The sequence below is a fragment of the Schistocerca gregaria genome, chromosome 3, assembly GCF_023897955.1.
Source record: "Schistocerca gregaria isolate iqSchGreg1 chromosome 3, iqSchGreg1.2, whole genome shotgun sequence".
NCBI classification, from domain to species: Eukaryota; Metazoa; Arthropoda; class Insecta; order Orthoptera; family Acrididae; genus Schistocerca; species Schistocerca gregaria.
The window spans coordinates 566,254,455-566,275,236 of record NC_064922.1 but is presented as its reverse complement, the minus strand read 5'-3'; the positions used below and the strand labels follow the sequence as shown (position 1 = coordinate 566,275,236).

The following is a 20,782-nucleotide window of genomic DNA, read 5'->3' as shown; positions in this document are numbered from 1 at the left end:
TGATGATAATTCATGAGTGATTCCCTAAAAATATTGAAAAACAGACAATGGGCAAAATTATGACACATTATTTCTTATATCCACAGGTTGCATTTTGCACAATAAATGTCCAATAATTGTGGTACCAGTTACTGCCCATGTTAAATTATTTTCAAACATATTCCTCTTCTCATCAGTGGAGTGCTGTGTATGAGTCCTTTCGGGTCCAATGTCAGGCATGTCCGACACATTTCCATTTGTACTATAAAGAACAGTTGGGAGAATGTAGTGAGGGGAAAAATTGGATTGGAAAGAGCTAAGCAACAAAAACTCTATTCACACTGAAAGAGCTAAGCAACAAAAACTCTGTTCACACTGAAAAACTGGTAGATTCGGACAGAGAACTGGGCTGTCAGACATAGGGGGGGGGGGGGGGGGGGCAAACTGTGGTTAATATCCTTAAACATTTGTGTGCAGTGTTGTCATAATAATGGGTAATGATGCAGCTGATATGAGCACTGTTGGTTGATGGGTAAAGAGAGTTAAAATATCAGGGACTGCAGAAACTTAGCTCCAATAGTGTCTGCATTTGAGTTGTTTTGTCACATCCATTGCTCTGGACATGGTGAATCACAGATGTACCATTATTTGTGCAGACTGGTGCATCACAACTTGACAATGAGCTCTACAGCTGTTGGTGAGCATTTGCAATGTATGTGCAGTGACTGAGCATATTGGATATTCGAAGCATCGTTTTTTCTCCAACACCTTATAGTAGTTGTTGGCTGATGAAGATGATGGTGTGAGCACTAAGAAGGTTAATTTGAAGAGAAGTAGCAAAATAATAATTTGTGCAGGTGATAGCTCTGTTTTCCTGCAAACAATGAGGTTTGTCATTCATCTATCAGTTGGCTGCTGTCAACATCATGGCTGGCAGTGTGCAAATCCTCTTCTAGCAGTGGTTCAGTTGATGGTTAATTAACATAATAAACAACAGAGGGAAGCTACAGACGGGAAATTATGTCTGCTCTGGTAAAATCTACTGCATTGTTCCTCCATTGACACACAATGAATTGACAAGGTAGCCTGTGATACACAAGCTGGGTCCTATGCCTCCTTGCTGCAAGAGAAGAATGTAAATTATAACCATCCAATTACACTGAAGAGACAAAGAAACTGGTACACCTGCCTTATACCTTATATTGTGTAGGACCACTGTGAACATGCATAAGTGCTGTAACTCGACGTGGCATGGACTCGACTAATGTCTGAAGTAGTGCTGGATCCTGCACAGCTGTCCATAAATCCGTAAGAGTACGAAGGGATGAAGATCTCTTCTGAATAGCATGCTGCAAGGCATCACAGATATGCTCGCTAATGATCATTTCTGCGGAGTTTGGTGCCCAGCAGAAGTTTTTAAAGTCAGAAGCATGCTCCTGGAACCACTCTGTAGCAATTCTGGACATGTGGGGTGTCACATTGTACTGCTGGCATTGTGTAAGTCCGTCGGAATACACAACGGACGTGAGTGGATGCGGGTGATCAGACAGAATGCTTATGTACATGTCACCTTTCAGTCTTATCTAGATGTATCAGGGCTCCCATATCACTCCAACTGCACACATCCCACACCATTGCAGGACGTCCACCAGCTTGAACAGTCCCCTGCTGGTATGCAGGGTCCATGGATTTATGAGGTTGTATCCATACTCACCCCCCATGAACCATGGACCTTGCCGTTGGTGGGGAGGCTTGCGTGCCTCAGCGATACAGATGGCCGTACCGTAGGTGCAACCACAACGGAGGGGTATCTGTTGAGACGCCAGACAAACATGTGGTTCCTGAAGAGGGGCAGCAGCCTTTTCAGTAGTTGCAGGGGCAACAGTCTGGATGATTGACTGATCTGGCCTTGCAACATTAACCAAAATGGCCTTGCTGTGCTGGTACTGCGAACGGCTGAAAGCAAGGGGAAACTACAGCCGTAATTTTTCTCGAGGACATGCAGCTTTACTGTATGATTAAATGATGATGGCATCCTCTTGGGTAAAATATTCCGGAGGTAAAATAGTCCCCCATTCGGATCTCCGGGCGGGGACTACTCAGGAGGATGTCGTTATCAGGAGGAAGAAAACTGGCGTTCTACGGATCGGAGCGTGGAATGTCAGATCCCTTAATCGGGCAGGTAGGTTAGAAAATTTAAAAAGGGAAATGGATAGGTTAAAGTTAGATACAGTGGGGATTAGTGAAGTTCGGTGGCAGGAGGAACAAGACTTCTGGTCAGGTGACTACAGGGTTATAAACACAAAATCAAATAGGGGTAATGCAGGAGTAGGTTTAATAATGAATAGGAAAATAGGAATGCGGGTAAGCTACTACAAACAGCATAGTGAGCGCATTATTGTGGTCAAGATAGATACGAAGCCCACACCTACTACAGTAGTACAAGTTTATATGCCAACTAGCTCTGCAGATGATAAAGAAATTGAAGAAATGTACGATGAAATAAAAGAAATTGTTCAGATAGTGAAGGGAGACGAAAATTTAATAGTAATGGGTGACTGGAATTCGAGTGTAGGAAAAGGGAGAGAAGGAAACATAGTAGGTGAATATGGATTGGGGCTAAGAAATGAAAGAGGAAGCCGCCTAGTAGAATTTTGCACAGAGCACAACTTAATCATAGCTAACACTTGGTTTAAGAATCATGAAAGAAGGTTGTATACGTGGAAGAACCCTGGAGATACTAAAAGGTATCAAATAGATTATATAATGGTAAGACAGAGATTTAGGAACCAGGTTTTAAGTTGTAAGACATTCCCAAGGGCAGATGTGGACTCAGACCACAATCTGTTGGTTATGACCTGTAGATTAAAGCTGAAGAAACTGCAAAAATGTGGGAAATTAAGGAGATGGGACCTGGATAAACTGAAAGAACCAGAGGTTGTACAGAGTTTCAGGGAAAGCATAAGGGGACAATTGACAGGAATAGGGGAAAGAAATACAGTAGAAGAAGAATGGGTAGCTCTGAGGGATGAAGTAGTGAAGGCAGCAGAGGATAAAGTAGGTAAAAAGACGAGGGCTGCTAGAAATCCTTGGGTAACAGAAGAAATATTGAATTTAATTGATGAAAGGAGAAAATATAAAAATGCAGTAAATGAAGCAGGCAAAAAGGAATACAGACGTCTCAAAAATGAGATCGACAGGAAGTGCAAAATTGCTAAACAGGGATGGCTAGAGGACAAATGTAAGGATGTAGAAGCTTATCTCACTAGGGGTAAGATAGATACTGCCTACAGGAAAATTAGAGAGACCTTTGGAGAGAAGAGAACCACGTGTATGAATATCAAGAGCTCAGATGGCAACCCAGTTCTAAGCAAAGAAGGGAAGGCAGAAAGGTGGAAGGAGTATATAGAAGGTTTATACAAGGGTGATGTACTTGAGGACAATATTATGGAAATGGAAGAGGATGTAGATGAAGACGAAATGGGAGATACGATACTGCGTGAAGAGTTTGACAGAGCACTGAAAGACCTGAGTCGAAACAAGGCCCCCAGAGTAGACAACATTCCATTAGAACTACTGACGGCCTTGGGAGAGCCAGTCATGACAAAACTCTTCCAGCTGGTGAGCAAGATGTATGAGACAGGCGAAATACCCTCAGACTTCAAGAAGAATATAATAATTCCAATCCCAAAGAAAGCAGGTGCTGACAGATGTGAAAATTACCGAACTATCAGTGTAATAAGTCACAGCTGCAAAATACTAACGCGAATTCTTTACAGACGAATGGAAAAACTGGTAGATGCGGACCTCGGGGAGGATCAGTTTGGATTCTGTCGAAATGTTGGAACACGTGAGGCAATACTGACCTTACAACTTATCTTAGAAGAAAGATTAAGAAAAGGCAAACCTACGTTTCTAGCATTTGTAGACTTAGAGAAAGCTTTTGACAATGTTGACTGGAATACTCTTTTTCAAATTCTAAAGGTAGCAGGTGTAAAATACAGGGAGCGAAAGGCTATTTACAATTTGTACAGAAACCAGATGGCAGTCATAAAAGTCGAGGGACATGAAAGGGAAGCAGTGGTGGGGAAGGAAGTGAGACAGGGTTGTAGCCTCTCCCCGATGTTATTCAATCTGTATATTGAGCAAGCAGTAAAGGAAACAAAAGAAAAATTTGGAGTAGGTATTAAAATTCATGGAGACGAAGTAAAAACTTTGAGGTTCGCCGATGACATTGTAATTCTGTCAGAGACGGCAAAGGACTTGGAAGAGCAGTTGAACGGAATGGACAGTGTCTTGAAAGGAGGATATAAGATGAACATTAACAAAAGCAAAACGAGGATAATGGAATGTAGTCAAATTAAATCGGGTGATGCTGAGGGAATTAGATTAGGAAATGAGACACTTAAAGTAGTAAAGGAGTTTTGCTATTTAGGAAGTAAAATAACTGATGATGGTCGAAGTAGAGAGGATATAAAATGTAGACTGGCAATGGCAAGGAAAGCGTTTCTGAAGAAGAGAAATTTGTTAACATCGAATATAGATTTATGTATCAGGAAGTCGTTTCTGAAAGTATTTGTTTGGAGTGTAGCCATGTATGGAAGTGAAACATGGACGATAACTAGTTTGGACAAGAAGAGAGTAGAAGCTTTCGAAATGTGGTGATACAGAAGAATACTGAAGATAAGGTGGATAGATCACGTAACTAATGAGGAGGTATTGAATAGGATTGGGGAGAAGAGAAGTTTGTGGCACAACTTGTTTAGAAGAAGGGATAGGTTGGTAGGACATGTTTTGAGGCATCAAGGGATCACAAATTTAGCATTGGAGGGCAGCGTGGAGGGTAAAAATCGTAGAGGGAGACCGAGAGATGAGTACACTAAGCAGATTCAGAAGGATGTAGGTTGCAGTAGGTACTGGGAGATGAAGCAACTTGCACAGGAAAGAGTAGCATGGAGAGCTGCATCAAACCAGTCTCAGGACTGAAGACAACAACAACAACATCCATACTCATACATGTCCATCCGCTCAATACAATTTGAAACAATACTTATCTGACCAGGCAACATGCTTTCAGTCATCGACAGCCCAATGTCTTTGTTTATTGACCCAGCCGAGGTGTAAAACTGTGTGTTGAGCAGCCATCAAAGGTATATGAGTGGGCCTTTAGCTCCAGAAGCCCACATCAATGATGTTCCATTCAATGACTCACACGCTGACACTTGTTGATGGCCCAGCATATAAATCTAAAACAATTTGTGGAAGGATTGCACTTCTGTCATGTTGAACAATTCTCTTCAGTTGTCGCTGGTCCCGTTCTCGCAGGATCTTTTTCCAGCCACAGTGATGTCTAAGATTTGATGTTTTACTGGATTCCTGATATTCACGATATGCTCGTGAAATGGTCGTACAGGAAAATTCTCACTTACTGCTACCTCGGAGATGCTGTGTCCCATCCCTCATGCACCAACTATAACACCATGTTCAGACTCACTTAAATGTTGATAACCTGCCATTGTAGCAGCATTAACCAATATAACAACTACACCAGACACTAGTTGTCTTATACAGCTGCTGCCGACTACAGCACCATATTCTGCATGTTTACATATCTCGGCATTTAAATACACATGTCTACACCAGTTTCTTTGGTGCTTCAGTTTATGTGATAAGTACTGTATTAAAACGGTTCAACCCTTGAACGATAGAATGTGAGTGGTGAAAACATGGAGCATTTTTCTCACTAGCATGAAAGGTAACGGAAGCCTAGGCAGGGCACTTCAAACAGCTATTCCAGTGTCATATGAAATAGTGCACAGTTCACTGCCTACTGGATGATTAGCAGTGTAACTATGAACACTACTGACTGTGAACTTGGAGATGAATTTAGTTACCAGCAACATCACAAATGGAGCCACGTATGGTGAGAAACGGTGCCCAAAGCACGCTCTGCGATGCTAAGATGGCAACTGGCCTGAACTCGTGACTAGTCACAACTGGGCGATCATGGCATCTCTTGTCACTTTTGTGGCCGGGTAGTCCTGAACACAGTAAGCTTCTGCTGACAAGAAGAGGCCTGTATAGCCAACCAACTAGCACTGCAATTACTGTTAGCTCCCTGGTGCAACAGTCTGTAGCAACAGCCCAGGGGCTGGGATTGCTAAAGAGGCAGCAACTTCTGCAAAAACAGCGGACACTCTCTTGTCTGTACATTGCGAGTAACCGTGGCCTAAATTTGAAACTAACAACTAGCTAATCCTCTGCCAGTATTCACCACGCTGCGATTTTGTAGAATTAATCAAATTAGGACCCAAAAAATTCATCTTCCCCCATGAGCCCATAGTCCACTGTATAGGTAAGCCAATGGTGATCTCAAATTATCAAGGAAAAATAGTCTGATAATGAATAATTAAAGATTAATTTTCATGACTTTTGAAAAAACAGCTTAATCAACTCGACATGCATATGAAATGAAAGGTAACTTTCTGAATAACCTGAACCTGCTGTTAGAAGCATTGATTTAATTTACTTGGTGCCCTCTCCCTTTGTCACTGAGCTGAACCATGCTGCCGTGGAGCTGGTGGCAGACGTTGTAGATGGTCCATGGAAAGTCTGCAGTCTACAAGCTCATCCCGCACCGCACATATGACCTTAGTTGTTTTTGTGCCCTAAAACAAAACGGACAGACATCCCGTACAGTTGGTTCCATGCCATGACAGAACTTTAATGGGCACTGGCAGCCTTTGGGTTTCTTCTCCAAGAAGATTACAGACAAGCATTGCTGTTGGCCACCATTTTACATGTAACTCTTAGCAGCCTATGAAACATTTAGATTCTTCAGTTTTGTGGTGGAAGGCAATGTCTTCGCTATATACGTAGGTCATCAGCCACTTGCTGTGAAAATATAACAGTCATTAAATAATTATCCCTAGTGCAAGTCATCTACCTAAATTTTATTTCACAATAACAAACTGACATTTGGCATATAAGTGGTTCAAATCTCACAGAGTAGTTGAAGGACCTGCTGAAAGGCAAGACGGCTCAGCACTTGCATCACATGCCACTGCCAGGTGCTGAGGAGCTGATAAACTGCAGTGAGTCAGCGGCCCAGCAGCGGCCACGTGTACCTGCTCTTCTATGACGATGGGTTTTTTATTCTCTACATGGATTCGGCCAACTGGTCATACACTATGAGGGTGGTAGTAATGCAGTGTTATGTGTGACCCAATATACAAGACTGCCGTACATGGACTCGAACCAGCATTCTCTACCAAAAGTACAAAGTAATAACTGCATGTCCGAGGTCCACTCACAAGTTTTGACAACTTGGAGGCATGATTCTTGTGCTTGGACTTGATAGGATCTGTCCAAGTTGAACATAACTACTGGTACTTTGTCCAAATGATTGACAGTACGTCAATTAGCTGGAGTTATTGCCATGCGAACCACAACCTGCCGAAAACACGGTGTGCACCTTCACCAGTGATTGGATTTCACATTTTGTCTGTCCCCAACAAGCGACATCTGACTGGGATAGGCAGTGGGAGGAAGATATCTTTCGTGCAATGGCCCATTTGTAAGAGGTACATCTTATAAGGACATTACTGTATCATGCACCTGTAAACAGCATTGTGTAGCACCTACACCTCTACTTGAACTCGGGTGTAATGTGCCACACAAAGGATTTGTGGATTGGTGCCTTTTTGGTAGTGCTGTAGGGATTGCACGGTGCATTAAAAGAAGACCTGGAGGCTTCCCCAGCAGAGCTGGTGTAGACTGAACCTCTGCGTCTACCAGGAGAGTTTTTTCAAACAACCAACTGGCTTCCAGCGCTCTGCTTAAGACTTCCTCTTGGAACTCCAGAAGCAAGTGAATGCCACACAACAGAGTGGAACAGTACAGTATGGAAAATAGACTACCATCATTTTCAAAAATTTGGCAATCACAGCACATTTTCCTCCGACAGGGCACACAGTGTAGAACATCGAAACTGTCCTACTGATGCCCATATGCAGTTATGGGACACTCCCTCTCTGCATTAAAGGGATAGACTCACTAGTGTCCATTGATTGGTGCAAGGTAGCCTATCTAAATGCAGAAGACGCCTCCGAAATGCAGACGATTGCTGGACATAGAACATCTTCCACACTGAAGCCGCCAGTCCTGCAACATTGTTGAGAGCAGTGCCGCCCACCTGGAAACTGACCAGCAACCTCCCATCTAGATGCAGTAGTCATCTTGCACCAGCTGACTTCCTATCATACACACACAACGGCAACACATTACAGAAGGAAAGTGGGGTTCCATTTCGATCCAGGAGACATTTATAGTTCAAGCCAGTAAAAACTTTTTTTATTTATTTATTTTAAATTTGTTCTCCATGTAGGGGTGTGGTTTAGCGACTACAGCTTGCAGGTCACTCCATACCTATCCGTTGGCAATGTTGTGAACAACCAACACTGGGAAGACCATTCCTCAGCAGTCAGTATGCCACTGTGTGTCATGTCATGAATATTGACATGTGAGCAGTTACCGGATATGCGTTACATAACAATAACAAGTAAGACTGGAATAGTATATATGATGTCAGTTTTGTGTTATATTGTTATGTTGACAAATAAAACAACGTTATCTTAGAGTGAAGTGTGCTATTTATTAGATACCTACTCACTTCATATTGGTGTGCATACTATCAATGCAGATACAATGAAGTAATTTTTCCTTGGATTGCTTCTGTTATCTTGTATGAGATTAGGGTGATTGGGATCCACGGGGAAACCATGTAAAACGTGTGCTTTGAGTTTTAGACACATTTGGGCAGCCCATGCATTAGGATACATAGAAATACATCCACAATAGAGGAAGACTTCATTCCAGTAAATAAAATGTATATTTTTTTTTCAAAAAAGTTACTATTCTTAAATTCATTATTGTCTTCTCATAACTTTAAAATTTTATATTTTTTATCTAGCTTTGCTGAAGTGAATATCTGTCATCACAAGACTAATTGTTGAATATCTTCAGACAAGTTCTCTGCAGGCTGTCTTGTAATGTCTTTTCTCAGTATGCCTTTCTTCCAGTGATGAAACTGTGTGTAAGTTACCAGTACTGCAGAATTCTGAATGTCCAATATGACACAGTTTAAACAATTTTTTCACTTTAACTATTTCAGCATGAATTTATTGTGGCCTGTATCTCTTGTTAGAGATGTTAGGGTTTAGTCTCTCAATCACTTCTAACTCTACTTCTTTTGAGTAACGTTAAGTGTGTTGTGTACCTGTTGCCCACACGCAGTCTGTGATGGCTGTCAGTGTGAGGAAGTGTATGAGGACACACACTGTGTTTTGAGACAGAACAACCAACGCTCACGCCAACAGGTGTGGAGCACGCTGAAGAAGCGTGGGAGTCAGCAGTGGAAGCGCCGCCGCCGTGGGTTCCTGACATCATGGCTCCCCGTTGTATGGCGTGTGCTGCCGCGTTCACTGTCGTCCGGCGCCGTCACCACTGTCGCAACTGTGGAAAGGTTTGTGAGACTTTGCTTTTTAGGGCCATTAGTATATCTGTCCTCCCATATTGTGCTTGTAATTTTTTGCAGAATTAAATTAGAGAGACCTTAAGAAGAATGAATTTGTAGAAAAAGAAACCAACTTCACAATGAATGCAGCATTTTGAACACTTAAATATATATTTGTAAAAACAAAGATGATGTAACTTACCAAATGAAAGCACTGGCATGTTGATAGACACACAAACATACACACAAAATTCAAGCTTTCGCAACCAATGGTTGCTTCATCAGGAAAGAGGGAAGGAGAGGGAAAGATGAAAGGATGTGGGTTTTAAGGGATAGGGTAAGGAGTCATTCCAATCCCGGGAGCGGAAAGACTTACCTTAGGGGGCAAAAAAGGACAGGTATATAGTCTCGTGCACACGCTCACGCACATACACAGACACAAGCACACATTTCTTCTGAGTTTAATACACTGCAGATCTCCCTCATTCTGGCATAATGTCACAAATATACAGTACAATTTGATTGTTGCACTCCTTTCATAGGAGGGTTTTTAAATATTGCATCAAATCAGTCCCTAATGGATCAAAGACGTAACAAATTCTTGCTAGTGGCTCAATGGGAAGCTGTTTCCACGTGTCCTCTGCTCCATATTAAAATCAATTCAAATATATATTTGTCTGCTTGTGTCAGAGTACATGCGGATGGATATGTGTGTGTGTGCGTGCGAGTGTATACCTGTCCTTTTTTCCCCCTAAGGTAAGTCTTTCCGCTCCCGGGATTAGAATGACTCCTTACCCTCTCCCTTAAAACCCACATCCTTTCGTCTTTCCCTCTCCTTCCCTCTTTCCTGATGAAGCAACTGTTGGTTGCAAAAGCTTGAATTTTGTGTGTGTGTTTGTGTGTCTGTCATCATGCCAGTGCTTTCATTTGGTAAGTTACATCATCTTTGTTTTTAGATATATTTTTCCAACGTGGAATGTTTACCTCTATTATATAAATATATATTTGAATTGATTTTAATATGGAGCCGAGGACATGTGGAAACAGCTTGCTATTGTGCCACTAGCATGAATTTGTTAAGTCTTTAATCCATTTGTGACTGATTTGAGGCAGTATTTAAAAACCCTCCTATGAAAGGAGTGCAACAATCAAATCGTATTGTATATTTGTGACATTATGCCAGAATGAGGGAGATCTGTAGTGTATTAAACTCAGAAGAAATACTTCAATAAGCCAAGATTGTTGGTAAAGCATTTATTTTGATAGCCAGTTTCGGTAGGACTACGTTACCATATCTGGATCTGCAATGAACAGAACATAGTCAAGAGGATAATAGGTTTACAAGCCATGTAATAAAAATGTACAGAATGAATTGTCCACACAATTGGAAAATTAATGTACCTTATGCTATAAAAATTAACATAATCTCCTGATTTATGCTATGTTTTGTGCCACATCACAAATACACATGTGAAGATCATTAAATCACTGGATATCAGCATGTCGGGTATAAAATAAACAGTGTGTACCAACAGTAGCTGAGTACAGACTGAGGTGCAGAAAAAACACAGCTCCATAAGCCTGCCAGGTGGCACTGCGTTCATAGAATTTGGAATTGTTTTGTGTAAAACAAAGGCATGAATATACAATACCGAGTAATTGTTAATATGCTAATTGAAAAAGAGCTTTCAAAAAACCATTACCGTATTTATACAGAAAGCATAATTGAAATCAAAAACCATAGTGATATTAAAACAACAAATGTTTATAAAAAGTTGTAGAGTTGTAGAGTTTATATAATCAATTTATGACATAATCCAGTAAGTAATCAAGCCAAACATTCTTCATACTCTATAATGTGCATCAATAAAACAGGCTCCAGATTGGCATATTTGTATTTGGAACAACAAACTTGGTAATTTATTCATAAAGTATTCAGATTCTATACCTAGAAATTGCAATATAAATCTGTGGTGACAAAAGCCATGGAAAAACTCCTAATATCATGGCAGTCTTCCTTATGCCCAGTGCAGTGCAACAGTTCGACATGGCATGGACTCAACACGTCATTGGAAGTACCCTGCAGAATTACTGAGCCGTCCTGCTTCAATATGTGTCCATAATTGCAAAAGTGTTGCCAGCGCGGGATTTTGTGCACAAACTGACCACTTTCAGTATTGCGATAAATGTTCGAGGGGATTCACGTCAGGCAATTTGCATAGCCCACTCATTGACTGGAACTGTCCAGAATGTTCTTCAAATCAATCATGGTGAGAAGTAATGCCCAAAATACAGTATTCTCTACACACTCTTGACACTGTGGTTTTCAAAATGTTGAATTCGATTATGATTTCTGAAATGAAATGTACCATGTGTCTAGCTCCAACTAACATTCTGCATTCGAAGTACGTTAATTCCTGTTGTGCAGCCATAATCACATTGGAACTTTCACAAAATCACCTGAATGCAAATGTCAGCTCCACCAATGCACTGCCCTTTTATACCTCGTGTACACGATACTGCCGCCATCAGTGTATGTGCATTTCACTGTCTTATGACTTTTGTTATTTCATTATATACAATTATTATACAGTGGAAAATCAGGATGGAATGAAACAATATCATGAAAAGGAAAGTTGCTACTCACCATATAGCAGATATGCTGAGTCGCAGATCGGCCCAACAAAAAGACTGTCACACTGCTGAGTCGCAGATCGGCCCAACAAAAAGACTGTCACACACACACACACACACACACACACACACACACACACACACACACACACACAGTCTTGGGCAACATGAGTGGCAACTTTCCTTTTCATAATATTGTTATATAATTATTAATCATCAGTTTTCTGCTATATTAGCAGGTCCTTTGCCTCTCCATTTTCTGTGATCCATTGCTTCCTTGCTTCCTTCTTAAGGCTGCTGTTATGTTGTACCGTCCATAATGTCATCCAGTATCTGAAATCTCTTCCTTTTCCCTTCTACATAACCTTCTAAAACTGTTTTTATCACTCCATCATTCTTTCTTAATATATGCCCAATCCAATTTCTTTTTCTTCTTTTTATTACATCTAGTAACTGTCTTTTCTCTTCCACTCTTCTCAGTACCTCTTCATTTTTTACACTGTCCATCCAACTTATTCTTCCCATCCTCCGCAATGTCCCCATCTCAGAAGCCTCCAGCCTTTCTCTGTCTTTCTTCCTCAAAGTCCATGTTTCAGCGCCATACAGAACAACATTTCATACAAGAAATTTTATGAGTCTTTTTCCTGCGTTCTCTCTCCAGACCGCTGCAGAAAATTCTCCTTTTCTTATAAAATGCCTCTTTTTTGCCATTGCTATCATTGTTTTTAATTTCTGTGGTCCACTTCCAGTTGGTGTTTATCCTGCTTCCAAGATACTTAAAATTTTGCACCTGCTCTAATATTTCTCCATTCAGCTTAATTTTTATTCCTTTATTTCCTCCTCATGCCAATACTTTTGTTGTCTTTGTATTAATTTTTATTCCATAATTTTTTTTTCTATTAGCTTCAATGGTGTCCACCAAATCCTGTAATTCTTTTCCCCCTGTGGCTAGAAGGACCATGTCATCAGCAAACTTCAAACACTGTACTCTTCTTCCTCCAGTTTCTACTCCTTTTTCATCTAATGAGCATTGGTCAGTCATATTTTCCAAGTAGATGTTGAAAAGGGTAGGTGATAGACAGCATGCTTATCTTGCTGCTTTTCCTAGTCTGATCCAGTTTGTACTTTCTCCTCTCACTTTAACTGAGGCTTTTTGATCAAGAAATAAGGAGTTTACAGGTCTTCTGGTTTTCCAGTCCACTCTCTTTTCCCCCATTATAGTCACCAGCTTGTCGCAACCCACATAATTATTATGGTATCTTACATGTTACATGACTATCAATGATGTCTAGATACATCATAATGTTCGCTTGATGTGTGGGTTAATTTATGTTGTGGCTAGACATGGGGCATTAAACAATATAATTTACATCATAGATACAGTATAAGTTCACAGTTCATTATCTTTACATGCATATTCATGATGTAACATGATGCATAGCTCATATGGAGAGGTTATGTGAATTTGTAGAGTATAAGAAGTGTATGGACAAATAATTTTGTACTTAATTGTACTTCCCTGTAATGCTATTACCCTGTCAACTTGGTTCTTTCCACTGCAGGTCTGTGGATGGTAATGTAGACTTAATTGAAACCTGTTATTGAAATATACACTTTACTGGTGATCTTGGCCTTTTGAAGCTTTTCTTCTGAGTATATTAACTCAAATCATAATGACTGGTTGAGTGCATTATTTCTCCTGTCCTTCCCTTAGCCTTTCTGTAGTGACGGTGATGCCCCATTTTCCAGTCTCCGTAGCTGCTGACAAGGCACAGTATTCTGTGCATGATTTGCATCCATCAACTGTTCCAGGTGTCTAAGTACTATATAATAGTTGTTTTTCCCCCAGCCATGGGCTGCTCCAGTGCAATTAACAATCTTCCCTAGCTTCCCATATACCACTTACATTTTATTACACTGTCAGATGTCTTTGCTAAACCTTTTATAATAGCTAGGACCACCCTCTAACTTTCATGAAAGATATGATAAAAATGCCCTGGTATATTGTTAAGGCTTTTATAAAAATTCCTTTATGAAACAAGTTTGACATAGTTCTTTGTAGAATAATATGGGGTTTAGGAGAATTGGCTACATATTGTGCACTATCTGCAACATGAAAATCAGCAAATTGCATACTTGGTTCCCATTTTGGCAGCCTTATAAGTTGTGTTTGTGTGTGAATGTTGGTACTCATTCCAGGTGGATTTCCAATCCTCATTTTACTTGTAGTCAGTGTATCTGTTGATCTGGTTTTCATCAGCTTATTCGGAATTGCGTCTTTCATGACACCATCCTAAAGCCTGATAATATGAGCCATAATTGATGAAGTGGGAGTGGCGTTAGAGACCATGCATTAAGCTTTCATTTGATTAATTGTTCAGCCATTGCATGACATAGCATGTTGACATGGAATGCAGTAATTCCTTGGCTTCTGTAAGTCTTAAGTTGTCTTTAATATTGTAGAATAAGATGCTTGTTGTGGCTAGTGGGATTGCTGCACATTTAGTGCTATACTTCCACACAATTTTCTAAGTTTTCATGGTATACTACTGTAAAACAGTGCTATTTGTAGTTGTATGAGAAAATAAACTGTAATATGTTGTGTGTTTTGTAATGTGTCTGTAGCAGTGCAAATGTTGAGACACAGTTGAAAAAGCAGTTCAGAAATTTATTCTTATTTTTTTGTTAATGCATTAAAATTTGTTTTGCTTCGTCCAAAATAATCCAATGTTTCATAGTCTGTTTACAGAAATTTATCTTTGACATAATAATACTTGAAACAACATGAAATTTTATTCTGAATGTCCATAGGTATTCTGTGCCCGATGCAGCTCCAATTCAGTCCCACTGCCAAGGTATGGGCACGTCAAGCCTGTCAGAGTCTGCAACCGCTGCTTCGTGTATCAGGTGACGCCATTCACATTGGAGGAGTCAACTCCTACACGATCCTAGGAGTAAGTGCTTGTAACAGCCAGTGTGCTGTTCATAATAACCACTGCAAAAATGAACATAAAGATGTCTTTGTTTTGTGATACTGAAAATTGAAGGAAATAAGGGTATAAACTTAAATCTAGAAGACTAGATACATTATGATGTGATGTAAACTTGGAAAACAAATACTAACATTTGAATTGTTCCATTCACATGTTGGGGAGATTTCCATTCTTACAGATTAGTTTTTATATTCTAGTGGGTTATGCAAAAATATGCACACCTGCCTTAGTACAGAATAATCAGTAGAGGTTGAAAATACCACCTCAGTTGTAAGGTTATTTTTATTTTACAATGCTTAAACCACAACTGTTTTCAGCCTCTATGCCCATCATCAGATGTGATAGTGAAAAGAAACATGGGACTGAAGCTAATAATAATTTTTACATGTATTAGTACACATGAGAAAACAAGAAAGAAGTACCATGTAACATATTGGAAAACAGGAGCCACACTAGGTGTGGTAAAACCTAAATCAACGCCGTAGTGACGCCAGACAATACTGTGGACGAGTGCCTGGATAAAGAAATAAGCAATGAACATCAGGACATGTCCTTTGTGCTTTGACCCCGAGTGCCATGAAAAGACACAATGTACCCCCAGCAAGTGCAGAGCATGGAGAAGTGTACACGAAGGAGGAAGCAAACTGGTAAATCAGATTGGCACAAGTACTGCCATCTGTTGATGGGAAGAACAACACGAGACCAACTAGCTCAACTGTTAACAATTGGAGTTAGTGATTTACATGTGAAATGGGAAAAAATTACAGGAAAGTTGCATGAAAAGCATTAAGAGTGGTAAATAAACTTATTGAACGCAGGCAGTACAGAACTGTAGTAAAACTCCTGACTGCAAGCTGCTGAATTAAAGCTTATGTATAAACCTTAATTTTTTCCCTTTCCATGAGTGGCGTGCAAATTTTTTATTTATATGGGACACACAGATGATGTAGAATAATGTGCCACAGTCACGAGGTGAAAGTACATACACGTGTGTCACTGCTATTGAAAAACGTCCCACTACTAAACAAAATGAATGGTAGCTAAACCTTAAAATCCTTACTGCCAAAACCTTCTTTGCAATTAATAGTTAGCAGCAACAACACCAAAGGAACATGTTAAAAGTAAGAGCAATTCAGAAACTGCTAACAAAAAGCTGACAACTCAAAAAGGCTTATATGAGGTAAGATGCGAGAAAAATTTTACATCTTGAATCACAGGCAAATTTTAATTTATTGAGTACAAAGATAATGATGCACGATAACATGCCATAGTCGTAGGATAAAAACTTAAAAATATGCAAACTTTTATTAAAAGAGGGCATTTTTCAGCTATGTAAAATACAAACTGGTCCTTGAAGTCCAAGGAAATAGGTGTATGCCAACTAGTAGCTAAGCCTAATTAAGGGCCATGAAAAATTGTGAAAACACTGTCCCAGTGAAGAGATATAAATGTGTCATGAACAATAATCAGAAGCCACATAGAGAAGCATTGTCACTGAGAATACTGTTGTTTCTAAATGGGAAGTACTGTGTTACTTGGTGACTGTGATTAAGTGAGAGACTACAAATCCCTTGGTATGGACTTAGCTGATCCTAATTATTTTTGTTATTTATTACTACTTTACCCTATGGCTTTTTTTTGGAGGGGGTTGAAGACAACTTCAACTTTTGCATAAAAATCAAGGGCAGGTATGTAGCAGTTGTTCTAAAGAAACAAAAGGTCTTTCCATGTTTGGAAATGGTTATTTAACAGTCACTGCAAACTTAATGTTGGTAAAAATATTTTATTCTCATGCACTCATATGATAGCAGTAGATTTGAGACAGTTTTATTACTCTCTGTGTTCCTAATTATATATATCTCACACACACACACATTTCGGAAGCTTTTTATATACATATGTATCAAAAAATCTGATGGAAACAGAAGCAGACAGCTGAACCTACCTACTTGACTTATCTCCCTGTGCATGCTGTGAAACTAGAGCAAGTTGGAGATTCTAACTGAAATAGTGTTGAACCTCTGCCTCTGGAAAATCTGCTACATGATTAGCATCAAAATGAATTATGGACTGTGTCGAAACCATAAAAGAAGAGAAATGAAGCAGGTAATATGTGGTGTTACAGAAGCATGTTAAAAATTAAATGGACTTAAAAGATACAAAACAAGGATATTCTTGACAGAGTTCATGATAAACTGAATGATAAGACATGAATTAATAAGATATCAGTGAAAAACTTCCATTCTGCTGGAGGAGCCAAAGAGGACAGACACTGTAAGGGCAGAGAGACATTGAAATGTATACAACTAATCATTGAAAATGTGTGGCGCAGGTGTCGCTGTTAGATGGTGAGATTGGCACAGGAGATGAAACTGTGTGGCGGCATCAAACCAGTCTGATGATTGATGACCTAAAAGGAAAAGGGGATGTGGGAAACCTGAATAAGGTGTAAGACTGCACACTCAGAGTGAAATTCAGCATGTGACAACTGCCTCATTTCCTTTCAGCAGTTCTCATCATTGTCAATTGTAGGTTATGCTTGTGTGTAGGTATCACCCACAGTTAGTTTCAAACATGTAATATTGTTCTGTATGCAATGTTAGTCCTGGTTGTGTTGTTATTGGCTACAATTTATACTCACACATTGCGGAGTGATACTGAAATGCATTACTGTTTTACTGATTCATGCTTGAACTTGAGTCATTGATGTGTGGCCTTGTAATTTTGAAGAGGCCAAGCACTGTTCAGCTGAAGTCTGTTGTCTTATTGGAATGTTTATAGTTTTTCTCTTTCTTTCCATTGAGGCCAGTCCTTTGTAAGTGTATGTTACAGGGCTTTGAGCTGACAGTTATAGGAAACAACTTCGGTTTTTTGTGTAACAGTGTTGCATACATTTGCAATAAAGGAGCACTTACGAAGTTTTTGCCATTAGAAATTTTCATAAGTTTTCAGATTGCAAGTAGTGTAGTTTGTGATGTAGATAACACATTGTAATTAGCCTAGGTTTAAGTCTGTTCCATTTGCAGAATTCTGGAAATTTTCACCTACCCTGTGGCTAACCTTTCCTCCAGGACTGCTAGTCCCACAAGGGATGCAGGAGAATGTACATGAAATATGGAAAATGGGAACAAGTGCTGGTTGAAGTAAAGTTATCAGTGAGGCTTGTGAGTTGTGGCTTGGGTACTTTAGTTGATAGAACATTTGCGTATGAAAGGCAAAAGTTTCAAGTTTGAGTCCCATTCTGGTACACAGTTTCAACCAGCCACAGTTTCAACCACCCAGGAAGTTTCATACTGTTCTTTTGGCATTGTTTCAAATCCAAGTGTGTATGACCTTACTTTTGAGGCTGTATTATATTTTCTTGTCAGCATCACCCTATTCAACTTAATGAAAAAGTGCACTGGATGTCAATTTATGTTTTACATCATATACATAATACAAAATTTTAGAACTGTTCTTAATCAGGAATTTTACAGTGGTAAATAAATTATCAAAGTACTGCAGCGTACCTGAAAATTTAAATAGTAAGAATACAGATAAACACAATTGTTCAATTTCGTTTGCTGTTGAGTTGCAGAACAGGTAAAAGAACAGAGGTAAAAGAACAGATCCACGTAGACCAATATCTTTAACATGGAACAGGGAAGGAAATGGCGAGTAACTGTACACGGTACTCTCCACCATGCACCGAATGGTCGCTTGTGGAACATGTATGCAGATGCACATGTCGGAGGATTGTGCTTTTATCAAGTGTGGTTACTTATTTTTGCCAAAGAACCCAGTGTCGGATGACTTTGTTCTCACTACAGGTTCCATTTACAGTTTTGGACGGACACACACACTCACACACTCACACACTCTCTCTCTCTCTCTCTCTCTCTCTCTCTCTCTCTCTCTCTCTCTCTCTCTCTCTCTCTCGTGAATACCTCATGTATAACATGTCACAGGAGAAATCTTTGAGTGTTGAATGTGTTTAGCTCAAGAAATGATGCTGGCATTTACCAGTCATCTGAAAAAAAATTTCATTGTTTGTCTGAGTGGCTGACAACAGAGAGGAACTGAAAGGAACCAAAAGTTGTGTTATTTAGCTCATGCCATTTCCATCGCCAGTGTCGTCCTTACTGGGGACGAATTACTGCTTGCGTTTCACAGGGTTCAAATAATCTACAACCACTTCTGTTTTTGCAGTACGTAAATTACATTCCATGTTGTACTAATAAAGCAGAGCTAGTGCTCTTTGGAAATGATGCAAGCATTGTAAATCAAGCAGATCACAACTGCAACCATAAAGGAAATATTCAAAAATGTTATTGATTGGTTGTTGGTCTGTGGTCTGTCACTTAGGGGAAGAAAAGTTCTTTCAGTTCTGTACAAGGCAAAATGTATTATCATCAATAATAAAAGGAAAGGAAATGTTGAACCAAATAACATGGAGGGGAGGAACTATTGATCAGAACCTGAATACAAAATCACATGTGATAGCTCTTCCCAAAGACACAATTTCAATGTTGACCCCATTTGTGATCACTGGTATTGCTGATGAAAGCATTAAAAAATTGATGTACTTCTGTACTACCATTCATTGTTGCCACAAGGAACAGTTTCCTGGGGCAATCCTGCATGTAGCTAGTGTTTGTCACATAGAAATATTCTGTAAATATATCACCTGGTGTCTAGCCTCAAACTTCATGTAGGCAATTGTTAAAGAAATACTGTAAGCAGTTATTTGTACTACTAGCAGCAATGCTCACTGTGTGAGGGCCACTGTTTGTATGACAGGTGAGTAACCATTACCCAATAACCTTTATTAGTGTACACTGAGGTGGGAAAAGTAATGGAACGCCTCCTAATAACATCTGAGACCTCCTTTTGCCCAGCATAGTGCAACAATTCGATGTGGAATGGAGTCAACAAGTCACTGGAAATCCCCTGCAGAAATACTGAGCAATGCTGCCTCTGTAGCCATGTATAATATGGAAGTGTTGCTGGGAGGATTTTGTGCACAAACTGATCTCTTGGTTATGTCCTATAAATGTTCAATGGGATTCATATCAGGTGATCCAAGTGGCCAAATCATTGGCTCGATTTGTCCAGAAAGTTCTTCTAAGCAATTGTGAACAATTGTGGCCCGGTGACAAGGTGCTTTGCCATCCATAAAAATTCCATCATTGTTTGGCTGCAAATGGTCTCCAAGTAGCTGAACATAACCATTTCCAGTCAATGATAGGTTCAGTTGGACCAGAGGACCCAGCCCATCCTATGTAAACACAGCCCATGCTATTATGGAGCCACCATCACCAGCTTGGTCTGCAGCAAACACAAAACCTACCATCAGCACTTACCAACTGAAATCGGGACTTACCTGGCCTGGCCATGGCTTTCTAGACACTTAGAGTCCAATCGATGTGGTTAAGATGCCAGGAGATGTGCTGCTGGCAATGTTGCGCTGTTAGCAAAGGCAAATACATTGGATATCTGCTGCTGTAGCCCTTTAATGCCACATTTTGCTGCACTATTGTAACAGATAAGTTCACCGTAAATCCTACTTCAATTTTGCTTGTCTGTTTGCACTGACAACTCTATGCAGACGCTGCTCTCGGTACTACTTGAAGGCTGTGGGGCTACTGCATTGCCTGAGGCGATAGGAAACACCTTAAATTTG

At 40.0% G+C, this 20,782-nt stretch overlaps 1 protein-coding gene and 1 long non-coding RNA gene across 4 annotated transcripts in view; one reads left to right on the top strand and one right to left on the bottom strand.

Moving 5' to 3' along the window:
• LOC126353816 (lateral signaling target protein 2-like) overlaps window positions 1-20,782 on the top strand; it is a 296,323-nt gene that overhangs the window by 261,283 nt on the left and 14,258 nt on the right. For 2 of the 3 annotated variants that reach the window (XM_050002931.1, XM_050002929.1), the window contains exons 10-11: window positions 9,357-9,502; window positions 14,939-15,034. In XM_050002931.1, coding sequence (XP_049858888.1) covers window positions 9,357-9,502; window positions 14,939-15,034 — 242 coding nt within the window. Of the gene's footprint in view, window positions 1-9,356; window positions 9,503-14,938; window positions 15,082-20,782 lie in introns of all 3 variants that reach the window. The other variant, XM_050002930.1, reaches the window with a different exon arrangement.
• LOC126353817 (uncharacterized) overlaps window positions 15,045-20,782 on the bottom strand; it is a 145,576-nt gene continuing 139,838 nt past the window's right edge. The window contains exon 4 of the long non-coding RNA XR_007565211.1: window positions 15,045-15,122. This is a non-coding gene — a long non-coding RNA (uncharacterized LOC126353817). The remainder of the gene's footprint in view (window positions 15,123-20,782) is intronic.